Source organism: Canis lupus, chromosome 26 (genome assembly GCF_003254725.2).
Source record: "Canis lupus dingo isolate Sandy chromosome 26, ASM325472v2, whole genome shotgun sequence".
In the NCBI taxonomy this organism is placed as follows: Eukaryota; Metazoa; Chordata; class Mammalia; order Carnivora; family Canidae; genus Canis; species Canis lupus.
In genome coordinates this window covers 26163396-26189267 of record NC_064268.1, presented here as the reverse complement: position 1 = coordinate 26189267, position 25872 = coordinate 26163396, and the positions used below count along the sequence as shown (strand labels likewise).

Here is a 25872-nt window from a genome sequence, read left to right as displayed (position 1 = left end):
ATTTTCAGGACATCATGGCTGCAATTGTGCATCAGCCTCAGGTGGAGCTGGAGCTCTAGACCCACCCAGAGAGGGGTCTACTCAGTGTGGGTGTGGCCTTGTCTTGGATCCAGAGAAGCAGCTGGGAACCTCAGAGCCCAAATGTGTACTTGAGTTTGAGTAATAATACAGGAGACACCAGGAAGGGCTCCCTGATTTCTGCTGGAACCAACTTATTACATACCTGTCATTTCTGAAGCCACTGCTCAGGGTGCAGGTGAGTCTGGCTGTTGTTCCCAGGGATGCAGAGAGGGAGGACGACTGGGTCAGCCCAGGGTGGGACAGCGAACCTGCAAACAAACACACATCACAATGAAGACAAGAGACAGGGTTCTTGTGATTGAGGAGCTGAGCCACAGGGATCCGATTCAGGCTGGGGTTCCCCCCTTTACCACTGGTGTCTGTCCCTTCCTATGCAGTGACAGAGGAGCACAAGGAGGACAGGGGTCCATACCATGGGGGCACAGCACCTTCTTAGGCCACAAACATGGGTCTGGGCTGCCCTGGCTTGTCTTATTCCCTGTTCCACGGCCTCACAGAGGAGGGGCTGCTCATGCAAATGTGATCACGCCTGTCTCTCCCTCTTGTGCATGTACAGGTCTGTGGCCCTTTGACAGGGAGGATTCCTGATGCACTAGCTTCCCCCTGGTGAGCCTGGAGGAAATAGCTGCCAGGACCCACACCGACCCAGGCCCAAGTACCCATCCCAGCTCAGAGAGGGCATGACTATTTAGTTCCCACTGAAAGCAAGGTACCCAGCCCCAGGACTGTGTCAGAGGAGGGATTGCATAACTGGGACCCCTGTCCTGCAGAAACCCCCAGACTCCATCCTACTTCCCCCTGCTGGTCTCTAGGCAAATCTCCTTCTTTCCCACCTCAGGCAAGCCTCCTCTTTCCCTGCTGCTCTGGCTCCTGTGCTCGCACCATGTGTGAGAGTAACCCTCTAGGGATGGGTAGAGGTCCTGGGGTGTCGTCTCTGATCAGGATTCCTACATGGACTGGGTTCTAGAGGGAGGGATCTGTGCAGTCCTCTTCCAAGGAGTGCCAGGAACTGCTGTGGAGCTGAGGACAAGACACAGGGAACACAGAGCAGAGAGTCTCTGTCCCTGTGGGCAGAGTCCAGGAGAGGTGGGTTGGCTCTATGTGCTGAGTGTGAGGAGGAGCTGCTGCAGGGACACATATCTTTGCAGAGGAGGACACAGAGGGTAGGAATGCTGGGCACTTCTTGAGCAGGGTTGACAGGACACAGAACAGTCTGATGAAGCTGCCAGGGTTTTGGAGAAAGAGCAGGGCCTGGGCTTCAAGCAGGGACCAGTTCAGGGCCATCCTCTGACCTCCTTCCCCTCCATTTACTGTGAGATTTTTCATCCCAGCTGTGCCTGTCCTCAGGGGTGCTCATCAGAGAATTAGCTTCAGTGGACATCCTAGTACAGAATGTGGGACAGGGAGACCTAGAAGGGTCATAAGGAGGAGGGAGGGGCTGGAAGATGGAGACAGCCAAGGCAATGGGGAAAAGTGCAGGGGCTTGTGTCCCCAGGTGGGACAGTGGGAGCAGACTGACTGGACTCCAGGCTGTGGGAGAGGAAGGGATGGTCCAGAGTGTCAGGTGGATGGAGGGCAATGCCCACAGAGTCAGGAATGGCTGGAGAGACACAGGTGAGGTCAATTGAGAAGGCAGGTGGAGGGCTGGTGGTGGGTCTGTTGTTCCCATGTCACCTAAAGACCATATATGATTTGTGCAAGGTGTGGAGTCATTCACAGACAACCAGGGCTGAGGGAAACTTTCCCTCCCCCAAGGGAAGGATGTGAGTGCGACATTAACCCCAAGCCTGAGGGCTTAGTCTGAGGGGTCCTGAAAGGAAAGCTGGAGGCCATAAGGTGACAGAAGGAACAGGGTGAAGACCACACACAACGATGATGGGAACCAAGTAGTGCAAACGCTTCCCCTACCCCTGCATCTTTTCTATTCATCCCTGAAGGGAACCCCTAGTCTGTGAGGGAGGAGGGGAGGAGAGGACAGGACAGAGAAGCCCAGGGCTCTGCTGGCTGAGGCCACACGGTTGGCATTCCCATCCTCCCCTCCACAGTGGTCCCTTGTCCTAGACCAGGTAGCATTGCAGGTGATTCATTTCATCATGGGAACCTCTCCAGATGAGGGATTGTCTGTCCTGCCTGAACACCAGCCTGGGCAATGACTACACGGGGAGGAGGATGCAACATGAACAAGGGAGGGAGTCAGAGCTGAGCACCCATGCACCTCCAGGGGCACAGATGCTGCAGAGTCACACGGCAGTGAGGACACTACCTGCCAAGTGTGCAAGAATTACTAGAGTATTTCCCTAGTTGGGCAGGACCAGAAGCATGGCCTCAAGGGACCTGTCTCACGGCGCCACCTGCTGGGATGAGACACTGAGTCCTCCAGGCTCTCTGACCCTCCCAGCACTCCTGCAATGACATCCAGATTTTGCAGTTGACTGGAGATGATGTCGTAACCCAGGGCGGTGAATGGAGAGGTGCCCACCATGGAGTTTCAGGGTGACAGGGCTTTTTTTTTTCCAACTCATTAATGACTCCGGTTGGTTAAATACATGGTGTACTGCACAGGGATTCTGTTCCCAGGTGGTTCAGCATCCCTGAGAGTGGAGTTTACCTCTTCCAGGTGCCTGAGGTTATATTCAGTCTACTATCATCTTGAACCAACTAAATGCCATAAAGGCCTCACCGTACCCTAGTGGTTGATACCTTATAATAATTCTACATGGTCCACCTTCCACTTTCATCCTTGTTGTTGTTGTGGGTTTAGATTCTCCTGTGATGTCCCCTCAGCCTGCCGTGCAAGGACCTTAGATGCTTCTCTTTGCCATGAGAATAGAATGCTGTCAGGGAAACATGTCTTTTGCTTCTGCTGACTTTTCTGGTTTCAAAGATTCCTTGATATTTAGCCTGACAAATGTTATATATGCGTCTCTCTCATATACCTAATGTATTTTTAAACCAGTTTTGTACTTGGTGTCAGGATTGGCATAAACATAATGTTACTATAAATGGAGGTCTCTTCTACTGAGCGGTCTTCCACCTCTTGCACTGAGAAACCTCATGATATGTGTATTGTATGTGTATCACCTAACCAAGAATTATTGCTCAGAATTATTTTTTGAATTCATGGGGGCTGGATGTCTGAGATCTAGGCCCAATGAACAGACATTTGTCCAAGACCTTCCCAACCAAGGAGCCAGAGGGAGTGAGCAGTAGGCATCATGTGGTTGAACTGAGAGAGTCTGAGACAAAAGCATTAATTTTCCCCAGGTCACTAATAAGACCCAGGCTGCTGCATACAGGGATTATTTATAAGTGTTTATGTGAGGTAATATATTAGTGTTACCTAGCCTTTCAGCTTGCTGTCTGCATGCCCTGGAGTCCCGATCAGTCTCCAGTCAAAACCAAATTCAAGGCCAACTCTTTCCCAAGGTTCACTGTTCATTCATACCTGATAAGATCTACGTGAGTTATCCTACCTGAGGGACGAATGTTGCTGGTGCTGTATTATGAGAGTCTCCTGTTACACCACGTGACCCCCAGTGCACAGGCCCTGGCAATGATGTCTGCATTGGTACACACTAATATGATCTCAGCATGAAAGTGTTGATTATTTGTGCTTCCTAGTCTGGGTTTTAATTTTCCCTTTGCCATTAGCCTAGGAATTCACTATTTCTTGTGTCTCTCTCATATACTTATGATTCATTTTCCTTTTTTATTAGACCACTGTTCTAATTATTAAGAGTATAAGGATTGATTTAAAAATTTATATGGTATGAACACCTTAGAATTTCTCTACTTCTGAATCAAGGGACCCCCAGGTATCCCACCTCTATTCAGCCTTGTATTTATTTGGTAAATGCAGCAGGGATTGACAGTAAAAAGGCCACAGAAACTTGTGATTTTTTAATCTGTTATGTCAAGGCTCTCTATGACAATGAAAGCTCAGTCCATAGTTCTCTTCTCTAAAACACGGAGAACCCTTTCACCATCATTCCAACCAAAGTGTCAGAGGAAAACCAAAGGGAGAGAAAGACTCCACATGAGATTAAACCTTACTGGTCTCACCTTAGCTTATTATGTCTACAACATCCCCATTTCCTAATTCTGACACATCCTGAAACATGAAATGTTTGAGAACTTTTTACCACATGAATGAGTGGAGACTGGAATCAATCCATAACAATTTATATCCCCAGTTTGTTCACATTTTGTAGTTTTCACCTGATGTCCCTTTTCTCTTCTGAGACCCAGGTCAGGATTTTTTGTTACATTCCTGATATCTCCTTAAACTTATAACAGTATGATATTTTCTCAGGCTCTCCTTGTTTGCTGGTGTCTATGTCCACACTTAGTGAGGATTATGCCTGACATCATTGAGGGCCAAGAATTTATTCCTGTTACTTGAAATCCTCTGCACAGGAAAGCGTCTCTTCTGTTTATTCATTTGTACAATCAATTAAGATTTTGGTCTGTGGACAGCTCTTATAGACTTAGAGCTAAAAGCCAATACTGTTATATTCATTTGATCCTCAAATCTTTCCATTTTTTCCTTGTGGAAGCATTTTCAGTTGGCTCATGAACTCCTTGTCACACCCTGTCGATGTGTGTATGTGTGTGTGTGTGTATGCATGGTGGGAGTACATTGGTGTGCTTGTGTTTGTTCTGAAGGATTCTTCACTTTCTGACACTAAAAGGCGCTCCCTGTTCATCCTGTGTAATCCCTGATCTGGGGATCAAGCATTTTTCCCAAGAAGCCTGCCTCTCCTCCTAAGAGAAAGGGATTAGATAGAGAGCAATACCTGGGGAAATGCACCATAGTCACATTATGGGGCTTCACTGCATCTAATCCCTCACATGTGGAACATGAAAGATTTCTATGTGGGAGTAAGTAACCCAAACATGCACATAGTGGTGACCACTTACACGTGAAATTATCAGTCTCCACCAAATTACACATGATTGCAAACTGCCATCTCCAGCTCTAATCCATGATCACAGTCTTCATTTGGGCCTCCTTCCTTGGGGAATCTCCATTCCTGAAGTGAGCAATCAGCTTCCAACAGCGCCCATCCATTTACTAAATTGCGCAGTTCCAGGACACAGCGCGTCCCCATCAAACAATGCACCTGTTCCCCCCGGGACACACCCTTGTCTCCTAGATACAGAGCTCCATGCAGTCTCTCATGACTTTACACTTACAGGCTCCACTCATGTTCAAAGTCACTCCGTGGAGCAGCTTCCTCCCGAGTGCTGCACTGAGGTCGGCTCACAGGTTTGTCCTGGTGGTCCATGGGTTTGGAAAGAGACTGCAGACATCCTGGGCTCCAAGCCTCATAATTGACTTTTTACGCAGACTTTACAGCTCTGTCAAGTGACTCTACATGGTTCAGTGAATTCTGACAGCATGTAGTGTCACTTCAGTACCATCATATCTGCATATTGAAGAATTGCATTGCTCAAAAACACTTTTCTCTGCTCACGTGTACTTTTTCTTCTTTTACCCTCTGAGAAACAGGAGATATTATTACACTCCTATTGGATGACATGTTAGTCAGGACCAAGTATATTGTCATTAAATATAAACCTGTAATAACCTCCAGGGGCAGACATCTGGTTGCCTTCAGTTTTTAGAGACTGTGAGTGAAGCTGGTTTAAATATTATTTTGCATGTTTTCCCTGAACAATTGTTTTCAATTTATGTTTATAATTTTATAATTTTATGTTTGCATCTCTTTAAATAAAAATCAGAAAATAAGACAAAATAACCAGCACTAGTTATAGCTGGATAGTGAATAAAATCGGAAGCAAATAAGACTGACTTATTTAAGCACAAAGTGGGTATTGTTGAGAACCATGGTATATTCAGAGGCAAAAGAAAGTATTTAATTTATTTTGGACTCAGAAGGTAAAAATGAATATCAACCAGCCTAGAGGTAACTGCTCACAGCTGAAGAAGACAAGACATGTCTGTTTACAGGAAGACTCTTCATCCAGGAAGGGGCTGCTCTGAGTGACACTGAGGACAGAAAGGGCAAGAGGAGCCTCACCACAGGCAGGGCCCCAGGATGGACCTGGGCCCAGGGAATCAGCAAAAAATAAACAGTCATAGGCTATGATGAGGAGGAACTGCTGGCGTGTCCCCCTCTTCACACAAGAGTGTGTTTTTGTCTCACTTCCCCCCAGGCCTGGAGCACCGTGGGAGCATTGAGACTATCACCCCAGGATGAGCAGTAATAATCAGCTTCATCCTCAGCCTGGAGCCCAGAGATGGTCAGGGTAGCTGAGCTGCTAGACTTGGAGACAGAGAATCAATCCGGGACCCCAGGGGGTCTGGTATCATCCAAATAGATAATGGTTTTAGGGGCTGTCCCTGGGAGCTGTTAGTACCAGTTCACATAATAATCACTGATGTTGTTTGTGCTTCCAGAACAGGAGATGCTGAACCTCTGGCCCAGGCCCCCAGACCCTGAGGGCGGCTGAGTCAGCACAGGCTGGGACAGGGAACCTGCGAACAGAGACCCTCATGGGGGATGGGTCATTGAATCTGGGAGAATCTCAGTTTTGGGGGGAAGATCAAGCCTGGGAGCTCATCCAGAAGACTGGCGCTGTTCCTGAGCAGAAGGAGCACAGCATAGTGACACAACACCTGGACTCCACAGTTGGTGTGAGGTGACCCAGGCTTGTCTTATCCTCCCTACTGTCTCCTGGAAATGAAGAGGCTGTTTATGCAAACTTGCACCCCCTTCCAGTCTCTCAGACTCCATCTGATACTGTTCAGGAGAACAGAGGACAGAGGAGGCTGAGGGCAGGACCTACTCTGAGTGGGACCCATGAGGGGGTATTGTATGCAGCAGTGGGAACCCTCAGAAGACCCTGCCCAGGAGCCTCTGCCAGGGCCTGAGGGCACCAGGCTGCAGAGTCTCACCAGGGGCACAGGGGGTAGCTCAGCCTCTTCCTACCCCTCAAGCCAAGGGGGCTCCCCCACCTGGGAGGGTCTCCTAAAGGACCCAGGGGATGCATGTACGCCCTGTGGGTTACACATCCCTCTCAAGGTTCTCATGTCCTGAGGTTTATATCCAGAGCTCTGTCACCAGCACTGATCAGTGACCTGAAGGACTGTGTGGAGCACCCTGTGAGGCTTGATGTAAAGAACATGGACACAGTGTCTGTGATCTGAGAGCTCCCCCATGGAGGGAAGAGTCATCCATAAAGAAGCACTCCTGTGGGTATAAGAATTTATATAAACCATAAACCATATAAAAGGGTGAAATCATCCCACCCTCTGAGACATTTAGGAACTCCTCAAGGGAAGGTACTCATGTCTGTTTTGAGAGAAGAGTGACCTGTGTTCTGCACACAGAAGAGAAAATGAGAACAGGGCATGAAGATGCTCAAACCATGAAGGGACGTGGTGATTTCACAGGTGAGAAAATCATCTGCTGACAATGTCACCCTGAGATGGGTGAGGACACAGAACAGGGAAGGACTGAAGAAACCACGTGATTGGGGCAGAACAACTGAGGCAAGAACACAGCAGACAGGGATGTCAGCGACTGTGCTCCCAGGAGGAAGGCGAGGTGAGAAGGGGGAAGAGGATGGTGAGTACAGAGGTCTCTGCTATGACGAGCCCATGAGAGGGTGCTGGTGTCACTGCAGGAGAACCTCAGGTAAGGAGAGGCTTCTCTGTGCATGAAGTAGAAGATCTGGGAAAGGAGCACAAACACTGATTTCCTGGCTCAGCATTATTGAACCCTGACCTTGAGTGGCAGGAGCAGGGTCCACAGCAGGAGGCTGGTGTGCAGGCCTGGAGAGTAAGGCCCTGGGGTGGGTGTGGCCATGTCAGGGGGACAGGGGCCTAGGACAGAACCCTGGGCCCCCTCTCTGGGTACCGGACAGGGACAGGAGAACTGCAGGCAGCATCCCTCAGTCCAGGCTGGCTCTGGTGGCCATCCCTGCAGGGTGCCTGCAGCTTGTGGGCCTGTGAGTTCTACTCACTGTTCTAGGTCTCCAGGGGTCAGAGGGTGTCAGATGAGGTGACACCTTCCCCTCTTGGTCTCCCAGTAGGAATGTCCCAGGAGGGCTGAGGACAGTGAGCATATGTTGGGGGGATGTTTTCAGACCTTCACACCCCAGGGGGAAGAGGAGTCATGGAGGAGCATGAGCTGAATGTCTCAGGTCAGGCTGCAGTGTCTGGGACATCAGGCATCATGAAGAAATGGTGATGGAGAAGAATGTCACCATTTGCTCCCACCTGAACACCCCCAGGACCTCAGCCACAGGGAGTTAGAGCTGGGGGCTCTCCCTTATCACTTCAACCCCTGGGGGGAGGAGGACATCATTGTGTTCATTGCTCCACACACCATCCTCTACCTGGTGTCCTCTTGGACAGAGGCGTGGGTGACCCCCCTGAGCTCTGAGGGCCTGGGGCTGACAGCAGGTAGGCTCAGGGCCCAGACTCAGGCAGGGGCTGCCTTCCCAGCTGCCAGCACCCCATCGACCCCAGGGACAGGCACCCAGTCCCCTGTTGCCACAGCCCTGGTCCTCCCTGACTGATGAGGAGACAGGAGCCCGGAGCAGAGCCCCCTGCCTCTAGTCCTCTGGGTCCCAACCCATTGTGCGTGGAGGACAGGCCATACCCAGGTCACACCCAGCCTTCCTGAGGCTGCACCTCATGGCCCCAAATGGCTCAGAATCCCCTACTGTGGCTCCTCCTTGGGGACTGTCTCCAACTGCTCCACTGCTTCTCCAGGATCAGAGTGAGCCTCAGGGTCAGGACCATCCCCAGGGCAGGGAGCACATGGACAAAGACATCAGGGATGCCGCCCCCATGGACTCCAGTGTGGGTCCCTGAAGCCTGGTCTCTCTCTGTCTCTGTGTCTGTCTCTGACCCCAGTTCCTTCCTCTGTTAGCTGAGCCTCTGTCCACACTCCTGGAGGGGAGGCCACAGGCTAGACCTGTCTCTATGATGATTTCTGTTTCTGGCCCAATTTCCTGGTGTATAAGTAATCAACCTTTAGTTTTCAAAGTTTTTTGTGTTGTAGCTGAAGGACCTCCTCCAGTTGACATCAGAACCACAAGGGCGGGTCCCACCTTGACATTGGTTATGGAGAGGCTGAGACACTCACAATACAGGATCTTCTGTTCCTGAAAGGACAATGCTGGCTCCCACCCTCTGTGACCACGGAGGTCGTGGTTGAATACCAAGCAAGGCTCTGACACATCACAATGACTCACTCCTCAGCTCTGGGGACACACTCTGTCACCTCAACTATGGGGCTCATGTGCAGTTTCTTTGCTCCCTTTTCAAAGTGCCTATTCAAACTCCCTGAGGTCCCCACCTTCCTGTCTTCCTTCGGGGAGGTGGCTTCACACCTCCATGGAGCCATGGATGGGATGATGTCACCCTGTGCCCCGTCACAGACCCCAGAATCCCAGATGACATGCTCTCCCTTCACGAAGGTGCTGTGGCTCTGGGGTCCAGTTTACTGAGCTGTGACAACACAGCAGTGTGGTGCAGCTGCCGTCACAGGGCCATGTAGGAGAGTGACATCACCACGAACACAGTCACCTCACACACTCACCCTCCCCCTTCCTCCACCTGCTGTCAATCCCTGGCCTCCTTGCCATCTCTAGATTCCCGCCTCTTCCAAAATACAATAAAATTCCAGTGATGTGGAATGAAGCCTGTGGTATGTTCTTCTTCCCTATGAAATGTATATTTAAAACTCATGTATATTTTTGGACTTGAGGGCCAAAATTTTGACTAATATCACTCTCTCCGTATATACATCATGTTGGAGTATATCTTCTTTACCTAAAGTGTCACTCGTTTTATAAAAAGCTGGTATAAAAACCGATGTGCAGGTTTTTGATTATTTTCAGGTGTGATGATTATGAGTAAAGTTTCCATAAACATTCACATGGTTTTTTTCTCTTGAAAGTTATTTTTTTTTACGTTTTGTATTTTTGATTGTGGCAATGATTTATAATTCCATGCCAACATCAAATAATAGACAGAACTGGTCCTCTGCTTGAAGCTGAGGCAATAAGGATCCCAGCTGTAAAGGGAGCTGACACATGCATCAGCAGAGCAGGGACGGGGCTGAAGGACCATGATAGCTTTACGACCTACGAGTATTTCATTTACTGAAAAATCAGAAGATAATAAGTGAATGTTCACTAGCCTAGAAAAAACTGTCCCAGCTCACAAGGACAAAACTTTTTCTTTCATTTGAGACTCATTTTGTATAAATGGGGCTACTCTGAGTGACTCTGAGGAAACAGAACACAAAGGAGCCGACATTCCCAGGTGGGTCCCAGGATGTATCTGGGCCCAGGGCATCAGGCATAAAATAAAATAAGCAGAAACCCAGGGGGAGCCTAAGCAGGCAGTTGCTGGAGTTCTCACTCACTTTGCAGATGAGTAAGTGGGTTTTTGTCTCACTTCCCCACAGGCCTGGAGCACCGTGGGGGCACTGAGACTATCATCCCACGTTGAGCAGTAATAATCAGCCTCATCCTCAGCCTGGAGCCCAGAGATGGTCAGGGTGGCTGTGCTGCCAGACTTGGAGCCAGAGAATCGATCGGGCACCCCCGAGGGTCGACTATTTGTACTATAGATGACAGTTCTGGGGCCTCTTCCTGGGAGCTGCTGGTACCAACCCACATTATTACCTCCAATGTTGGAGCTGCTTCCAGTGCAGGAGATGGTGATCCTCTGGCCCAGGGACCCAGACACTGAGGCCGGCTGAGTCAGCACAGACTGGGCCCAGGACCCTGCAAGGGAGAGACACAGAGAGGGTGATGCTGGATTCAAGAGGAGGATGCAGGACCCCACATGTCCTCCCAGGGCCCCATCCCCATCCCCATATCCAGTCACCTGTGTAGTGAGCAAGGAGGGTCAGGAGGAGAGGGGACCAGGCCATGGTGGAGGTCATCCTTGATTCTGACTTCTGTGGTCCCACAGCTGATCAGACCTCCCACCATCTCTCTCTTCCCCTCTTCATCCTCTCTGGGAGGGAGGGGCCATCCATGCAAATGAGACCCCAGCTCTCTGACCCTCCCTGGCCAAGGGTCAGGTCTCTCTGTCAGAGGATGTCAGCAAGATGGGCTGGGGAGGGACTGTGTAGGACCAGGGTTGGTAAGGTCCCAGCTGTGTGCCCTGAACCAAGCACACAGGCAGTGTCAGGTGGTGTTCCCAGCTCTGATGAAGTCTGACCCCTCAGAATAAGCCTCAAGTTTCATTTGACATCCAGAAACACAAAACCATACATGACGTGTGTCTCATCACGTGGCCTCCCATCACACAGTGTAGATTTTAGGCTTCACTCTAATTACTCGATGTGAAACTGTCCATGGCTCCCTTGGCTATTCATGGGCCATTTGGGACTGAGGTTGTGTCTCTACACCAACTCCTCTGACATCACTGTCACATCCAGAGGAGTGATGGGTCCCCGTGTACACATGGCCTCTTCTGCTCAAGATGTTGATATTTTCCTCCTATATGATCCCCCCCTGCTTCCAGCCCTCCCCATCTCTGAGTTTCCTGAAATACCGAAGACCCACGGAGTGAGAAAGACTCTCCAGGTTGTGGATAGAAGCCTTCGTGTGCACTCCTGGAAAGGTTGCACACTGAACATCATTGTCATTTCTCACTATTTTCACCTGTTTTAAACATTAGTTCTCCCCATCCTGTGGGCAGTGACTCCCTCCTAGGATCTGTCTTCCCAGCACATGGACACAGATATACAGGAGCCCTGCCACGTGGGGATGTGTGTGCCACTGACCTCAGAGCACAAGGGGCAGACATGCCAGGGTGTTTTAGCAGGAAGATGTGACAGCTGGAGAATTTCTGCCAAGCATCCAGAGGAAGAGATTGCGTATTGGTCACCCTCTAGACCAACTGTGCACATAAATTGGATGAATGTTCTTTTCTTAGAAACTCTTCTCAATAACACTGACTTCTCAATAACACTGACTGATGTGTCACTGCAAAGATGCAGGTGGAATCACTACTATATTGTTTCCAGATCTGTGCCTATTGCAGGGAGACTGTGCATGGAAATTGTGTTTAAAATCTTCAGCACAGGGATCCCTGGGTGGCGCAGCGGTTTAGCGCCTACCTTTGGCCCAGGGCGCGATCCTGGAGACCCGGGATCGAATCCCACATCGGGCTCCCAGTGCAAGGAGCCTGCTTCTCCCTCTCCCTGTGTCTCTGCCTCTCTCTCTCTCTGTGTGTGACTATCATAAATAAATAAAAATTTAAAAAAATAAAAAAAATAAAATAAAATCTTCAGCACAGAACAAAGAAAAATTAAAGACTTTGGTTTTCATTTGGATACACGTCTATAAACATTTTTAAAAGAGTTTAATTATTTCTTCATGAGAGAAACAGAGAAAGAGAGAGGCAGAGACATGGGCAGAAAGAGAAACAGGCTCCCCTCAGGGAGCTCCATATGGACCTCATTCCCTGAACTCCAGGGTCAGGCTCTGAGTCAAAAGTAGAGCTCAACTGTTGAGCCATCCAGGCATCCCTATAAACATTTTATAAAATCATTTGTCTTATCTTTTTTTCCTAAGATTTTATCATGGGTCTGATTGTGCAGGTGGGAAAGCCTGAAGTGATGCCCATGAGCTCCCATGAGGACCCTGTTGTATGAACTTCACAGCCATCTGCGTGCTGGATTCCCAAAGACAGACGAGCTTCCAGGATGAGCAATTCAGGGTCCCACCCATATCTGGGGTGGGCACAGCTGGAGCCTGTGTCAAGCACGTTCAGGACAGAGCATTTGCTCATTCAGTCACCCATGAGTAGGACAATGAGGTTCTATTGGCAAAAGCCACCTGGACCCAGAGTTTCTGTCAAAGGTCCCCTGTGAGTGGTGGAGAATGGAGATGAGGGGACCTGTCCCTGAGGTCACAGACCCTTTGGTCCTAATTTGGGACAGAAGATTTAGAAAGGTCCAGCTTGGATGGTGGTGTTCCTGGGGTGACTGAAGGAGTGACAACCCAGCCCTGAGAGCACAGGGAGGGTGTGTCCCACATCCCCAGGGCCCTTGAATTCTGGTGGAGCAGAATTCCGGACCCCCGGAGGCTGGGGTCCCACAGTCAATGTACTGACCAGCCTCAGGCACTGACTGGAGCCCAGAGATGATCGGTTGCTGAGCTGTCCATGGGGACAGAGACTCCCCCTGGGAATCCAGAGCATCAGCCTTGTCCCAAGACAGCAGGTGTTAGGGCCCGTCTGGCCACCCTGGTGACAGGACCCCAGTCACACTCGATGTCCTGGGGGTCTCCTCTGATAGGGATTCTGATTCCTGGAGACTGTGACACTGAGGACAGCTGGGTGAGCACAGGTGGACCCTGACTTCTGGAGGGATGAGAAGCTCAGAAAGTGCTAAGTGCAGCACAGTTTACCCGCAGAGAAGAGAGAGCTGTGTGTGTGTGTGTGTGTGAAAGAGCAAAATTCAGGCAATTCATTCCAGTCCCTTTCATGACTTCTCCTGAGGGATGGTTCCCAATGAAGCTGATTCAAATGGCAAGTGTCCCAAAGCCCTTTTCCTGGGAGAGGATTTACTGTAGGCCTTGAGAACTCATTTGAAGAAAGACCTGTTAACAGCTTATGGAGTCAGAATTCCAGGGCTTGTGGAGTGACATCAATGAGTCCATTTTTTCTCCTTGGGCCTCCATTCACTGAGTGGGTTAGCAGGGTTTATTTATTTAAAAAATATTTTATTTATTTATTCATGAGCAACACAAAGAGAGAGAGGCTGAGACACAGGCAGAGGGAGAAGCAGACTCCCTGCAAGGAGCCCCATGCGGGCCTTGATCTCAGGTCCCGGGATCATGCACTGAGCCAAAGGCAGACGCTCAACCACTGAGCCACGCAGCAGTCCCCCATAAGCAGGATTTAAATAAAAGCCTCCGCGTACTGTAGAATGAGTTATTTGACCCAGTGGAGATAGCCCTCAGGGTGATTGGCCCCCCTGGAATACTTGGAATTCCCCTGTGTGGAGAGTGAGGAGGGTGAGGAGCAGAGGAGCACAGGCTGTGGTATAGATGCCCCAGTCTCCTGCTGAGCCCTATAGAGAGGCCTGAGCCCACAGCCCCTTCCCTTGTGTCTCCCTCATCCTCAGGGTGAGGGGTCTCCCTGCAATCCTGCCCCCTGGAGACCATGCAGCCTCTCATGGATCTGGGCCTGGGCTCCAGCTGAGCAAAAGAGAATGTACAAGTGGGGAGGGCTTCAACCCAGGGAGACAGCAGAGCCCCTTCTGGAAGCAGGAGACAGGAGCTCCCAGGGGAGGACTCGAGGAGCATACGCGCCCTCTGGGGGAGGCCAGAGACACCTGCACACAGGGCTGGAGCTGGTGCCCAGGGTTCCTGTCCCCCAGCTCCCCCCTGCTCACTGTTTCTGCCTCTTCAGATTGGCTTCTTCCACCCAGAAATATGCAGGGGTCTCCTGGCTGGCTCAGGGAAGTGTCCACCTCTTGATTTCCACTCAAGTCATGATCGCAGGGTCCTGAGATCCAGTCACACCCAGAGTTGGCCAGTGGTTTCCCTCTGTGTGTGTGTGTGTGTGTGTGTGTGTGTGTGTGTGTGTGTCTCCCTCTACCCCTCCTGGTGCTCACACTGCTTAAATAGAAAAACATTATATGGTCTCATTCATTTGGGGAATATAAATAATAGTGAAGGGGAATAGAAGGGAAGGGAGAAGAAATGGGTAGGAAATATCAGAAAGGGAGACAGAACATAAAGACTCCTAACTCTGGGAAATGAACTAGGGGTGGTGGAATGGGAGGAGGGCGGGGGGTAGGGGTGAAAGAGTGATGGGCACTGAGGAGGGCACTTGATGGGATGAGCACTGGATGTTATTCTGTATGTTGGCAAATTGAACACCAATAAAAATGAATTTATTATTTAAAAAAAGAAAAATAAAGGAAGGAAGAAATATTAAAAAAGAGAAAATAACCATGGAGGTTTCCTCCATGGTTTTCTGTGATCTAATAGCTTCTGTCTCTTTACTGCTGAATCATACTTGATGTAATAACCCACCAGATTTTCATTTTCTATTCATTTTATTTTTTAAAAAAATATTTTTATTTATTTATTCATGAGAGACACAGAGAGAGGCAGAGAGAGACACAGGCAGAGGGACAGGCAGGCTCCATGCTGGGAAACCGACGTGGGACTAGATTCCAGGCCTCCAGGATCACGCCTCAGGCTGAAGGCGGCACTGGAGACCTGAGATCGTATCCCAGGTCGGGCTCACTGCATGGAGCCTGCCTCTCCCTCTGCCTGTGTCTTTGCCTCTCTCTCTCTCTGTCTCTCTCTCTGTTTCTTCATGAATAGATAAAATCTTTTAAAATAAATAAATAAACAAAAAATAAATAAACCACTGAACAACCCAGACTGCCCTATCCATTACCCTTTTATTTATTTATTTTTTATTTATTTTTATTTTTTTAATTTTTATTTATTTATGATAGTCACACACAGAGAGAGAGAGAGAGGCAGAGACAGAAGCAGGCTCCATGCACCGGGAGCCCGACGTGGGATTCGATCCTGGGTCTCCAGGATCGCGCCCTGGGCCAAAGGCAGGCGCCAAACCGCTGCGCCACCCAGGGATCCCTCCATTACCCTTTTAAAGCATGTAAGTGTTTTATCTTCATATCCTGGTAATCATAAATAAATAAACAATAAATGTGTTCATACTCCTGTGTGGATATAATAACCCATTTAGAGAAATACCTACTGACATGATTTCTCTTTTTTATCATATAAAAGTTTATTTAGCTCTGTAAGAACCTGTCCAGGCACCTTCCAAACTGGCAGGGGCATTTGGCATTCCCCCCAGGAATGAATGAGGGTTCCTGCTCCCCCACATCCTGGGCACCCACTGATGTTGTCACTCTCTTGAATTGTAGCCATGCTACTGGGAGTCCAGCGTTACCTCACTGTTTCTGTTTGTAATCCCCAAAGGACATAATTCTTATGTAATAGTCATTTGTGTGTCTTCCTTATGCGGGGTCTATTTAGATCTGCTCAGAGAAGTCACTGCCCAGCACCCAGGATATCAGTAGCTGAGCAAAACTCTCACCTCACAAGAAAGGCAGAAAATGAGTATCTTCATGATTTATGAGCCCAGGGCAGTAAAAGTGAGGCCCACACTATACCAGGGGATATGCAGGTGGGCAGAGAGCCACACAGTTCTCCTGGGCCGCACATCCTGTACTACTGGTTTCTGGTCATTTCAATCCAGCAAATGAGGAGACCATCCTGCTTCCCCAAAGAAAGAGATTTTCTGCACTGGGAGACCAATATCTCCAAAGGGAGATATTTTCATTCACAAGAAACTTGCGTGAGTCCAGATATTGAAACCTTTTTTAAAAATTTTTTTAACTGGGATCCCTGGGTGGCGCAGCGGTTTGGTGCCTGCCTTTGGCCCAGGGCGCGATCCTGGAGACCCAGGATCGAATCCCACATCAGGCTCCCGGTGCATGGAGCCTGCTTCTCCCTCTGCCTATGTCTCTGCCTCTCTCTCTCTCTCTGTGACTATCATAAATAAATAAAAATTAAAAAAAAATTTAAAAAAAAATTTTTTTAACTTTTTATTTATTTATGATAGACACACAGTGAGAGAGAGAGAGGCAGAGACACAGGCAGAGGGAGAAGCAGGCTCCATGCACCAGGACCCCGATGTGGGACTCGATCCCGGATATCCAGGACCATGCCCCGGGCCAAAGGCAGACGCCAAACCGCTGCGCCACCCAGAGATCCCCAGATATTGAAACCTTAAACCTGGTTTTATTTTTTTTTAATTTTTTTTCATTTATTTATGATAGTCACACAGAGAGAGAGAGAGAGGCAGAGACATAGGCAGAGGGAGAAGCAGGCTCCATGCACCGGGAGCCTGATGTGGGATTCGATCCCGGGTCTCCAGGATCGCGCCCTGGGCCAAAGGCAGGCGCTAAACCGCTGCGCCACCCAGGGATCCCTTAAACCTGGTTTTAATAGGTTGTGCATGGAGGACCCCTGGTGGCACAGTGGTTTAGTGCCTGCCTTTGGAATAGAGTGTGATCCCGGGGTCCGGGATCAAGTCCCACATCTGACTCCCTGCATGGAGCCTGCTTCTCCCTCTGCCCTGGTCTCTGCCTCTGTGTGTGTGTGTGTGTGTGTGTGTGTGTGTGTGTGTGTGTGAAATAAATAAATAAATAAATAAATAAATAAATAAATAAATAAATTCTTTAAAAAATAGGATATGCAAAGTTAGAAACTATATAATCTGAGCAGTCGTTGGTCCCAAGAAGGGACAGGGGAGTGATGAAGAGAATTGTGGTGGATCTTTTGTCCAGAGTATTCTTCGCAATGAGAATCTGGAACACAAGAAAAATAATGCCATATCTTAAAATATGCAGGAGAACATTAATCTATGGATTCCTCCAAGATTCCCCATCAGTGAGGGCATAATGGTGAAGTAGGTAAAAATCAGCAGATCCCATGTGCAAATACATACAATAGAGGAATACATCTTTTTTTTTTGGAATACATCTTTTTAAGGAAAATATAATAACTTTATTTTCATATTAAAGAAACTGGAGGTGGGCATCTGTGGGGTGCAGGTTGCTGAGCATGAACTCCTGCTTTGGCTCAGGTCCTATTCTGAGGATAGTAAGTAGGAGGCCCACATAGAGTTAGCACTGAGCTCAGAGTCTCCTAGAATCTCTCTCCCTCTCCATCTACCTCCCACCCCTGAGTGCACTCTCTCTCTAAAATAAAGAAACCTCAAAAAAAAAAATAAAGAATACTGACTAGAGGTGTTGGGTACCAAAAAATGGAGCCAGGGTCTGAGAGTAGAGAGGAGAATGTGAGAGGTTGCATACAATTCTATTTTCCAGTCACTCCTCTACCTAGAGATGGACTTTGGAGATAAGAAATACAGCAAGATCATTTCCAGTTTTCTCTAGAAAACTGAGATGAAGACAGCTCAGACCTGAAGAGCCAGAGGTAGAGACTGAAGCCTGAGGGACAGGGCAGCAGAGGGAAGAAGAGGAGGGAGGGGGTGGGGATGTGGTCAGGGAGAGTCAGCAGGATCTATTCCAAGTTCATGTGGAGATGGTTCAGAGACAGGAGACTGTGACTGTGACCAGGGTTGTGGTCTATATACTTGCTATATGGATGGATAACTTGTTACACAAGGCCACACTTTAAGGAACAAGACAAAAGGAGGCGGTGCAAGATAGCTGAAGAGTAGGGTCCCCAAGACACCTGTCCCCACCAACTTACCTAGATTATCTCCAAATTATCCTGAAAATCTATGAATTTGGCCTGAGATTTAAAGAGAAAAGAGCTAGGATACTACAGTGAGAAGAGTTGCCGCTTCTGTCAGGGTAGGAAGACACAGGGGGAGGGGGGCAAAAGGCATCGAGCAGGAGGGGCCCCGAGGAACTGGGCTGAGGCCGCCGCAAGCTCCCCCAGGTCAGGAGAGCCCCGCCTGGAGGATCAGGAGCTGCGTCAACCTTCCTGGGAAGACAGGCGCTCCCAGGGAGTCGGAGCAGGACCCTAGGAGGGCGGGGATGCCCTCAGGATCCTGGGGGCACGAACAGAGCCCCTGCCCCCAGGGAGAGCCTCACACCCCGCGGCCGAGCTCCCCAAAGGGCCGCAGTGTGCCCCCGGCCCGGGAACAGCTCAGAGGGGCTTGGGTGGAGGCTCTGAGGGAGGGGGCTGTGTGGCCAGGAGCACGATTCCAGCAGCGCAGGCCCGGGAGCCCAGGGTGCCGGGGACACAGCCCAGGATACGGCCTCCCCCCCCCGGGACAGGCGGGGGCTGGAGGGCCCAGGACACCAAGGACACCTGCCACTGGTGGCCCGAGCTGAGCAGGTCAGTGGCCCGGACCAGGAGCATCCAGGCCCCTGCGGACTGGGAGCTGTGGTAGTTACTGTGGGAGCTGACTCCAGGGCTGGGGAGCTAGCCGCTGCCACTGCTGTTGTTCCTCCAGGGGCCTCACAGGGTAAACAGCCCCCACTGAGCCTCACAGTCGCCTCACCAGATAAGCAGCTTAAACATCTTTCACTGAGCCCTGCACCAGGCAGAAGGCTGAGTAGATCGCCCAAGTGCACATACCTGAGAATCAGCACAGCAGGCCCCTCCCGAAGAAGACCAGCTAGACTGACAGGGGAAAAGCAAGTTATTGAACAAGCAGCACTGGAAAGTTCCAGGGGAAGTCGAGGGATTTACAGTATACAGAATCAGAGGATACACCCCCTTGCTTTTGTTTTTTGTTTGCTTCCCTCCCTTCTTCTCCTTCTCCTTCTCCTTCTCCTTCTCCTTCTCCTTCTCCTTCTCCTTCTCCTTCTCCTTCTCCTTCTTCTTCTTCTTCTTCTTCTTCTTCTTCTTCTTCTTCTTCTTCTTTCTCTTCTTCTTCTTCTTTTTCTTCTTTATTTTTTTCTTTATCTTTTCTTCTTTCTCTTCTCTCTTTTTCACCTTTTCCCAATACAACTTGTTTTTGGCCACTCTGCACTGAGCAAAATAACTAGAAGGAAAAACTCACCTCAAAAGAAAGAATCAGAAACAGTCCTTTCTCCCACAGAGTTACAAAATTTGGATTATAATTCAATGTCAGAAAGCCAATTTAGAAGCACAACTATAAAGCTACTGGTGGCTCTAGAAAAAATCATAAAGGACTCAAGAGACTTCCTGATGGCAGAATTTCAATCTAATCAGGCTGAAATTAAAAATCAATTAAATGAGATGCAATCCAAACTAGAGGTCTTAACGACGAGGTTTAACCAGGTAGAAGAACGAGTGAGTGACATAGAAGACAAGTTGATGGCAAAGAGGGAAACTGAGGAAAAAAGAGAAAAACAATTAAAAGATCATGAGGACAGGTTAAGAGAAAAAAATCACAGCATCAGAAGGAAAAATCTGCATTTAATTTGGGTTCCCAAGGGCGACAAAAGGGACAGAGGGCCAGAATATGTATTTGAACAAATCATAGCTGAAAACTTTCCTAATCTGAGAAGGGAAACAGGCATTTAGATCCAGGAAATAAATCCCCCCATAAAATCAATAAAAACCGCTCAACACCTTGACATTTAATAGTGAAGCTTGCAAATTCCAAAGATAAAGAGAGGATCCTTAAAGCAGCAAGAGACAAGAAATCTCTAACTTTTAAGAGGAGAAATATTAGATAGACAGCAGACCTCTCCACAGAGACCTGGCAGGCAAGAAAGGGCTGGCAGGATATATTCAGGGTCCTAAACGAGAAGAACATGCAGTCAAGAATTCTTTATCGAGCAAGGCTCACATTCAGAATGGGAGAGATAAAGACCTTCCAAGATAGGTAGAAACTTAAAGAATATGTGACCACGAAGCCAGCTCTGCAAGAAATTTTAAGGGGGACTCTGTAAAAAAAAGAGGAAGTCCAATGGCACAATCCACAAAAACAGGGGACTGAATAGGTATCAAGACACTAAACTCATATCTGTCAATAGTAACTCTGAACATGAACAGGCTTAATGACCACATCAAAAGGAACAGGGTGTCAGACTGGATAAAAAAGCAGGACCCATCTATTTGCTGTCTACAAGACACCCATTTTAGACCTAAGGACACCTACAGCCTGAAAATAAAAGGTTGGAGAACCATTTACCATTCAAACCGTCTTCAAAAAAAAAGCAGGGGTACCCATCCTTATATCAGATAAATTAAAATTTACCCCGAAGACTGTAGTGAGAGATGAAGAGGGACACTATATCATACTGCTGAGTGAAATAAGTCAATCAGAGAAGGACAAACATTACATGGTTCATTCTTGGGGAATATAAATAATAGTGAAAGGGAATAGAGGGGAAGGGAGAAGAAATGGGTAGGAAATATCAGAAAGGGAGACAGAACATGGAAGACTCCTAACTCTGGAAAAGAACTAGCGGTAGTCGAAGGGGAAGAGGGTGGGGGGTGGCAATGACTGGGTTGCGGGCACTGAGGGGTGCACTTGACGGGATGAGAACTGGGTGTTATTCTCTATGTTGGCAAATTGAAAATCAATAAAAATAAATTCATTATTAAAAAAATAAATTTATAAAGAAACCTTTGGAATTCTTAAATTCTTCTGGGAATAAATGTAGCAGTTACACATATATTGTTACATAAAACACAGAAAAAGGTAACTTGCAGAGTATTAAGAAATATTGATGCTAAACAAAATATCAACAGTGAGATTCCATTATCAGTTTGATATATTCATACCCTGTGGCTATAGTGATTTATTTTAGATATAGAGTTGGGTTGCATAATTATCAATCCTCTGAGATAAGAAATCATATTTGCAAATCAACTGGTGAATATCATTTGATCTCATTAGAACTTGAAAGATCCTTTGACTAATTGAAAGAAAAGTCTTAATAAAAACAACACAAAATAGGGATCCCTGGGTGGCGCAGCGGTTTGGCGCCTGCCTTTGGCCCAGGGCGCGATCCTGGAGACCCGGGATCGGATCCCACGTCGGGCTCCCGGTGCGTGGAGCCTGCTTCTCCCTCTGCCTGTGTCTCTGCCTCTCTCTCTCTCTCTCTCTGTGACTATCATGAATAAATAAAATCTTTAAAAAAAAAAAAAAAAAAAACAACACAAAATAGAAACAGAGATGGGCACCTGAGTGGCTTAGTCAGTTAGTCATCCAGCTCATGGTATGTGGGGCTCCATACTGTGCATGGAGTCTGCTTCAGATTGTCTCTCCCTCTCCCTCCCTATCTGCTACTCCCTGCTCTTGCTCTCTCTCTCTAAAAGGAATAAATAAAATCTAAAAATAACAGAAACAAAGATATTTATAGATTGATAATACACTCTCTCCCACACACAAAGAACTCAGACCGACAGCTATGATATTATTCAGGAAGGTGGTGGGTGGAGTACATTTCTACAAGTTCAGAAACCAGCAAGTGTGACTTAATTGCCATTATAATTCAACAACTTTCTTCAATAATTAGACAACACAGGTGAAAAAGAAAAATTACTGGTTACATCACAACATTGAGGGAATGGTCATGAAGTTATTTCAAAAGACCCATATATGTAATTCAGCCATAGATTCTCTGGGGCTGGTGCAGCAGTGACAGGAGAAATCACCCCAATGAGCAAAAAGAACAGGTCCTCCTATTGAAGACTACTAAGAGTATTACATGGGTCTGGAAAATTCCAGAAATAGATAAATGACCAAGGATGGAGATCCTAGATTCATCAGAGGCCAGGTGGGAGAGATGAGAGATTGGAATCTCTCACTCCCCAATCCACATACTTCAGTCCAAAGAAACTCTGTGCACCAACCTGATGGGGGAGATAACCTTTCTTTGTCCTTTTAGCCCCTTTGTCTAGGAAATGGCTGAATGACATTAGAGACAGAGGGAAGAAGGATTCCTTCCTCTCAGTTTGTTCCCCTGGAAGGACCTGGACCCATGTTGGTGGAAGCAGGAGCAGCAGAAACAGAAGCTACAGGCTGAGCCTGAACAGATGAGAAAGGGGTTCTGATTTCAGTTCCCACAGGGCTGGAGCTCTGTGTGAGCCCTGAGATGTTGTCATAGGAGAGGTTGTGAGGAGCAGCCTCCTCCTTGGGCCTCAGCCCAGCGATGGTCAGGGAGCTAGATCGCCAGACATGGAGCCAGAGAATGGATCAGGGTCCACAAAGGTCTAACCATCATAATAGATGAGGATTTTGTTGTCCATTCATGGAGCTGTTTGCACTAGGACACATACTGGACACTTCTGATGTGTCCTGACTCAGACAGACCTGTATTCAGGGTCGCTGATTCTGCCCTACTCTGTCATGGAATCTGTTCTCAGGGCAGCTGACACTGACACCCAGGAATCTGTGCTCAATTTAAGAAAATCACACAGTACCTAGCTCCCAAGGATAGGCTTCAAGGAGAAATGTCAAAGAATGTGGAAAGACTTGGGTAAACAAATTCAGTGAGATGGATCTCAGAACTCAGTTCATATCAAAGAAGTAGCTGACTTTGCCATAAGGCCAGAGTTGCACAGGCAGTGCCATTGTTCTAGGGACAGCAGTGTTGTGTCTCATTTCCACATAGGCCCAGAGCACTGTGGGAGCACCAAGCATGGGTTCAATGGACTGACAATAATAATCAGCCTCGTCCTCAGGCTGAAGCCCAGTGATGGTCAGAGTGCCTGAGTTGCCAGATTTGGAGCCAGAAAATCGGTCAGGGACCCCTGAGGGTCGATTCCCAGTACCATCTACGAGGAGTTTAGGGGCCTTTCCTGGGAGCTCTTGGTACCAGTTCACACCAAGTATACCAATGCTGTTTGTGCTTCCAGAGCAGGAGATGGTGATTCTCTGGCCCACAGATCCCGACACTGAGGGCGGCTGAGTCAGCACAGACCGGGCCCAGGACCCTGAAAGGGGGAGAGACACAGAGAGAGTGATGTTCTTTTCTTTAGACAAGAGGAGAAATCAAGGCACATGTATCCTCCTAGAGCCCCTTCTCTCATCCCCATATCCAATCACCTGTGCAGTGAGCGAGGAGGGTGAGGAGGAGAGGGGACCAGGCCATGGTGGAGGTCATCACTGATCCTGCCTTCAGTGGTCCCACAGCTGAGCAGACCTCCTCTAATCTCTTCCTTCCCCTTTTCATCCTCTGAGAGAGGGAGGGGCCATGCATGCAAATGAGACCCCAGGTCCCATTACCTGAGAATATTATTATTTTTTCTGTTTTTTTAAATAATAAATTTATTTTTTATTGGTGTTCAATTTGCCAACATACAGAATAACACCCAGTGTTCATCCCATCAAGTGCCCACCTCAGTGCCCACCACCCAGTCACCCCCATCCCCTGCCCTCCTCCCCTTCCACCACCGCTAGTTCATTTCTCAGTTAGGAGTCTTCCATGTTTATAGCAGCAATGTCCACAATAGCCAAACTGTGGAAGGAGCCTCGGTGTCCATCGATAGATGAATGGATAAAGAAGATGTGGTTTCTGTATACAATGGAATATTCCTCAGCCATTAGAAACGACAAATACCCACCATTTTCTTCGACGTGGATGGAACTGGAAGGTATTATGCTGAATGAAATAAGTCAATCAGAGAAGGACAAACATTATATGGTCTCATTCATTTGGGAACATGGTAGACTACTTGTGGATATTAAAGGAGTGGGACTGGGAGTGGCTGAATGGGCCAGGGGGTGGGGAGGTCCTGCTCTGAGCCCTGACACAGGCAGTAGCAGGTGGCAAATTTCCTGCTCTGATCAACCTTTATCCTTCGGAAACAGGTGAAGGGTGCTCCCTGGGTCCAGGCCTAGACACAGCATTGTACGACAGGGTGACACAATTTGTCCATTAGAGATAACTCCTCCCTCCTCACTACACTGTCCACTGTCATCTTCCTTAGGGCCAGGCCTGGTGTCCTCTTTTGTGGCCTCCCATCCCTACAGGACACATTTTTACTCTATTCACACTCCACATAGTGAATCTGTCCACAGATCCCCGGGGTGTTCATGGGACAGGACTGAGGTGATGTCTCTTGTAGAACCACACAGATGAGGATCAAGTCCAGAGAAGTGATGAGTCCACATGGACCCATGGCCGGTTTTGTGCAGGGGACTGATTTCTTTCCTCTTACCTGAACCTTCTCTGGTTTCCAGAGTTCTCCTCTCCCAGAAGTTCCCTTAGCACTGAGGACCAGGGAGCACTCTTTCCAGGCTGTGGGTAGAAGCTGTCATGTGCATTGTAGAGGATTATACACTGGACATCCCTCAGAAATCTCTGCCAGGCCTGAGTTCCCAGCAGGGAGCAAATAGCCCAATCCCCTGGACCAAGCTCCTTAGTGTCAATAGTTCTCATAGGGGAGTCCTACATCGCCCCCTGCTGATTGCAGAGCACACACTCACCCTGGTCCAAAGACCTGAGTCCAGCTAGTTTCTGCAAATTTCCAGGTCCCTGTCTATTCTCAGATTTCTGATCTGATTTCTAGAGATGGTATAGCTAATATATTGTACTTGATTTTGTTGTATGTAACTCTTGGGAGGTGTCCCAATCTTTCGTAGGTTCAGGAATGTACATCGATGGCAACTTAAGATATTTTTTAAAATATTTTTTTAATTTATGAGAGAGAGAGGGAGAGAGAGAGAGAGAGAGAGAGGCGCAGAGACACAGGCAGAGGGAGAAGCAGACTACATGCAGGAAGCCCCACCTGGGACTCCATCCCAGGTCTCCAGGATCACACCCTGGGCGGAAGGTGGCGCTAAACTGCTGGGCCACCGGGGCTGCCCCTAGGATATTTTTCCTCCAGAGAAGGTACTGCACACATTGTATCATTTCATTGGCCTGTGATTTTAGTTACAAGTTCATTGTTAGTTTTCCATCTATTATGCATCAAAATAAGATTTTTTAAGCTACTGTCACAAAATTACGTAGGGTCGCACGGCTCCATGTTGTCATATAAGAAAGGTTGCTCTGGGATCCCTGGGTGGCGCAGCGGTTTGGCGCCTGCCTTTGGCCCAGGGCGCGATCCTGGAAACCTGGGATCGAATCCCACGTCGGGCTCCCGGTGCATGGAGCCTGCTTCTCCCTCTGCCTGTGTCTCTGCCTCTGTCTCTCTCTCTGTGATTATCATGAATAAATTAAAAAAAATTAAAAAAAAAGAAAGGTTGCTCTAATTGGTATTGTGACAGGAGCATCATGTATGTCATTTTGCAGATGCTATGTTTACATCATGCCACACTGTCGAAAAATAAAATGCAATGGGGGTATAAATTCTCAGGCATTTATTTCCTGGCTTCCATCCTCC

At 48.2% G+C, this 25872-nt stretch overlaps 2 gene segments (V, D, J or C); both read right to left on the bottom strand.

Annotated features, from left to right (window-relative positions):
* Positions 1-10471: 10471 nt before the first annotated feature.
* LOC125753697 (immunoglobulin lambda variable 1-44-like) lies at positions 10472-11114 on the bottom strand. The segment is given in 2 exon segments: positions 10472-10854; positions 10958-11114. Coding segments are annotated over 2 exon segments (426 nt in total).
* Positions 11115-23038: 11924 nt separating this feature from the next.
* Positions 23039-23717, bottom strand: LOC112676862 (immunoglobulin lambda variable 1-40-like). The segment is given in 2 exon segments: positions 23039-23478; positions 23591-23717. Coding segments are annotated over 2 exon segments (552 nt in total).
* Positions 23718-25872: the final 2155 nt, after the last annotated feature.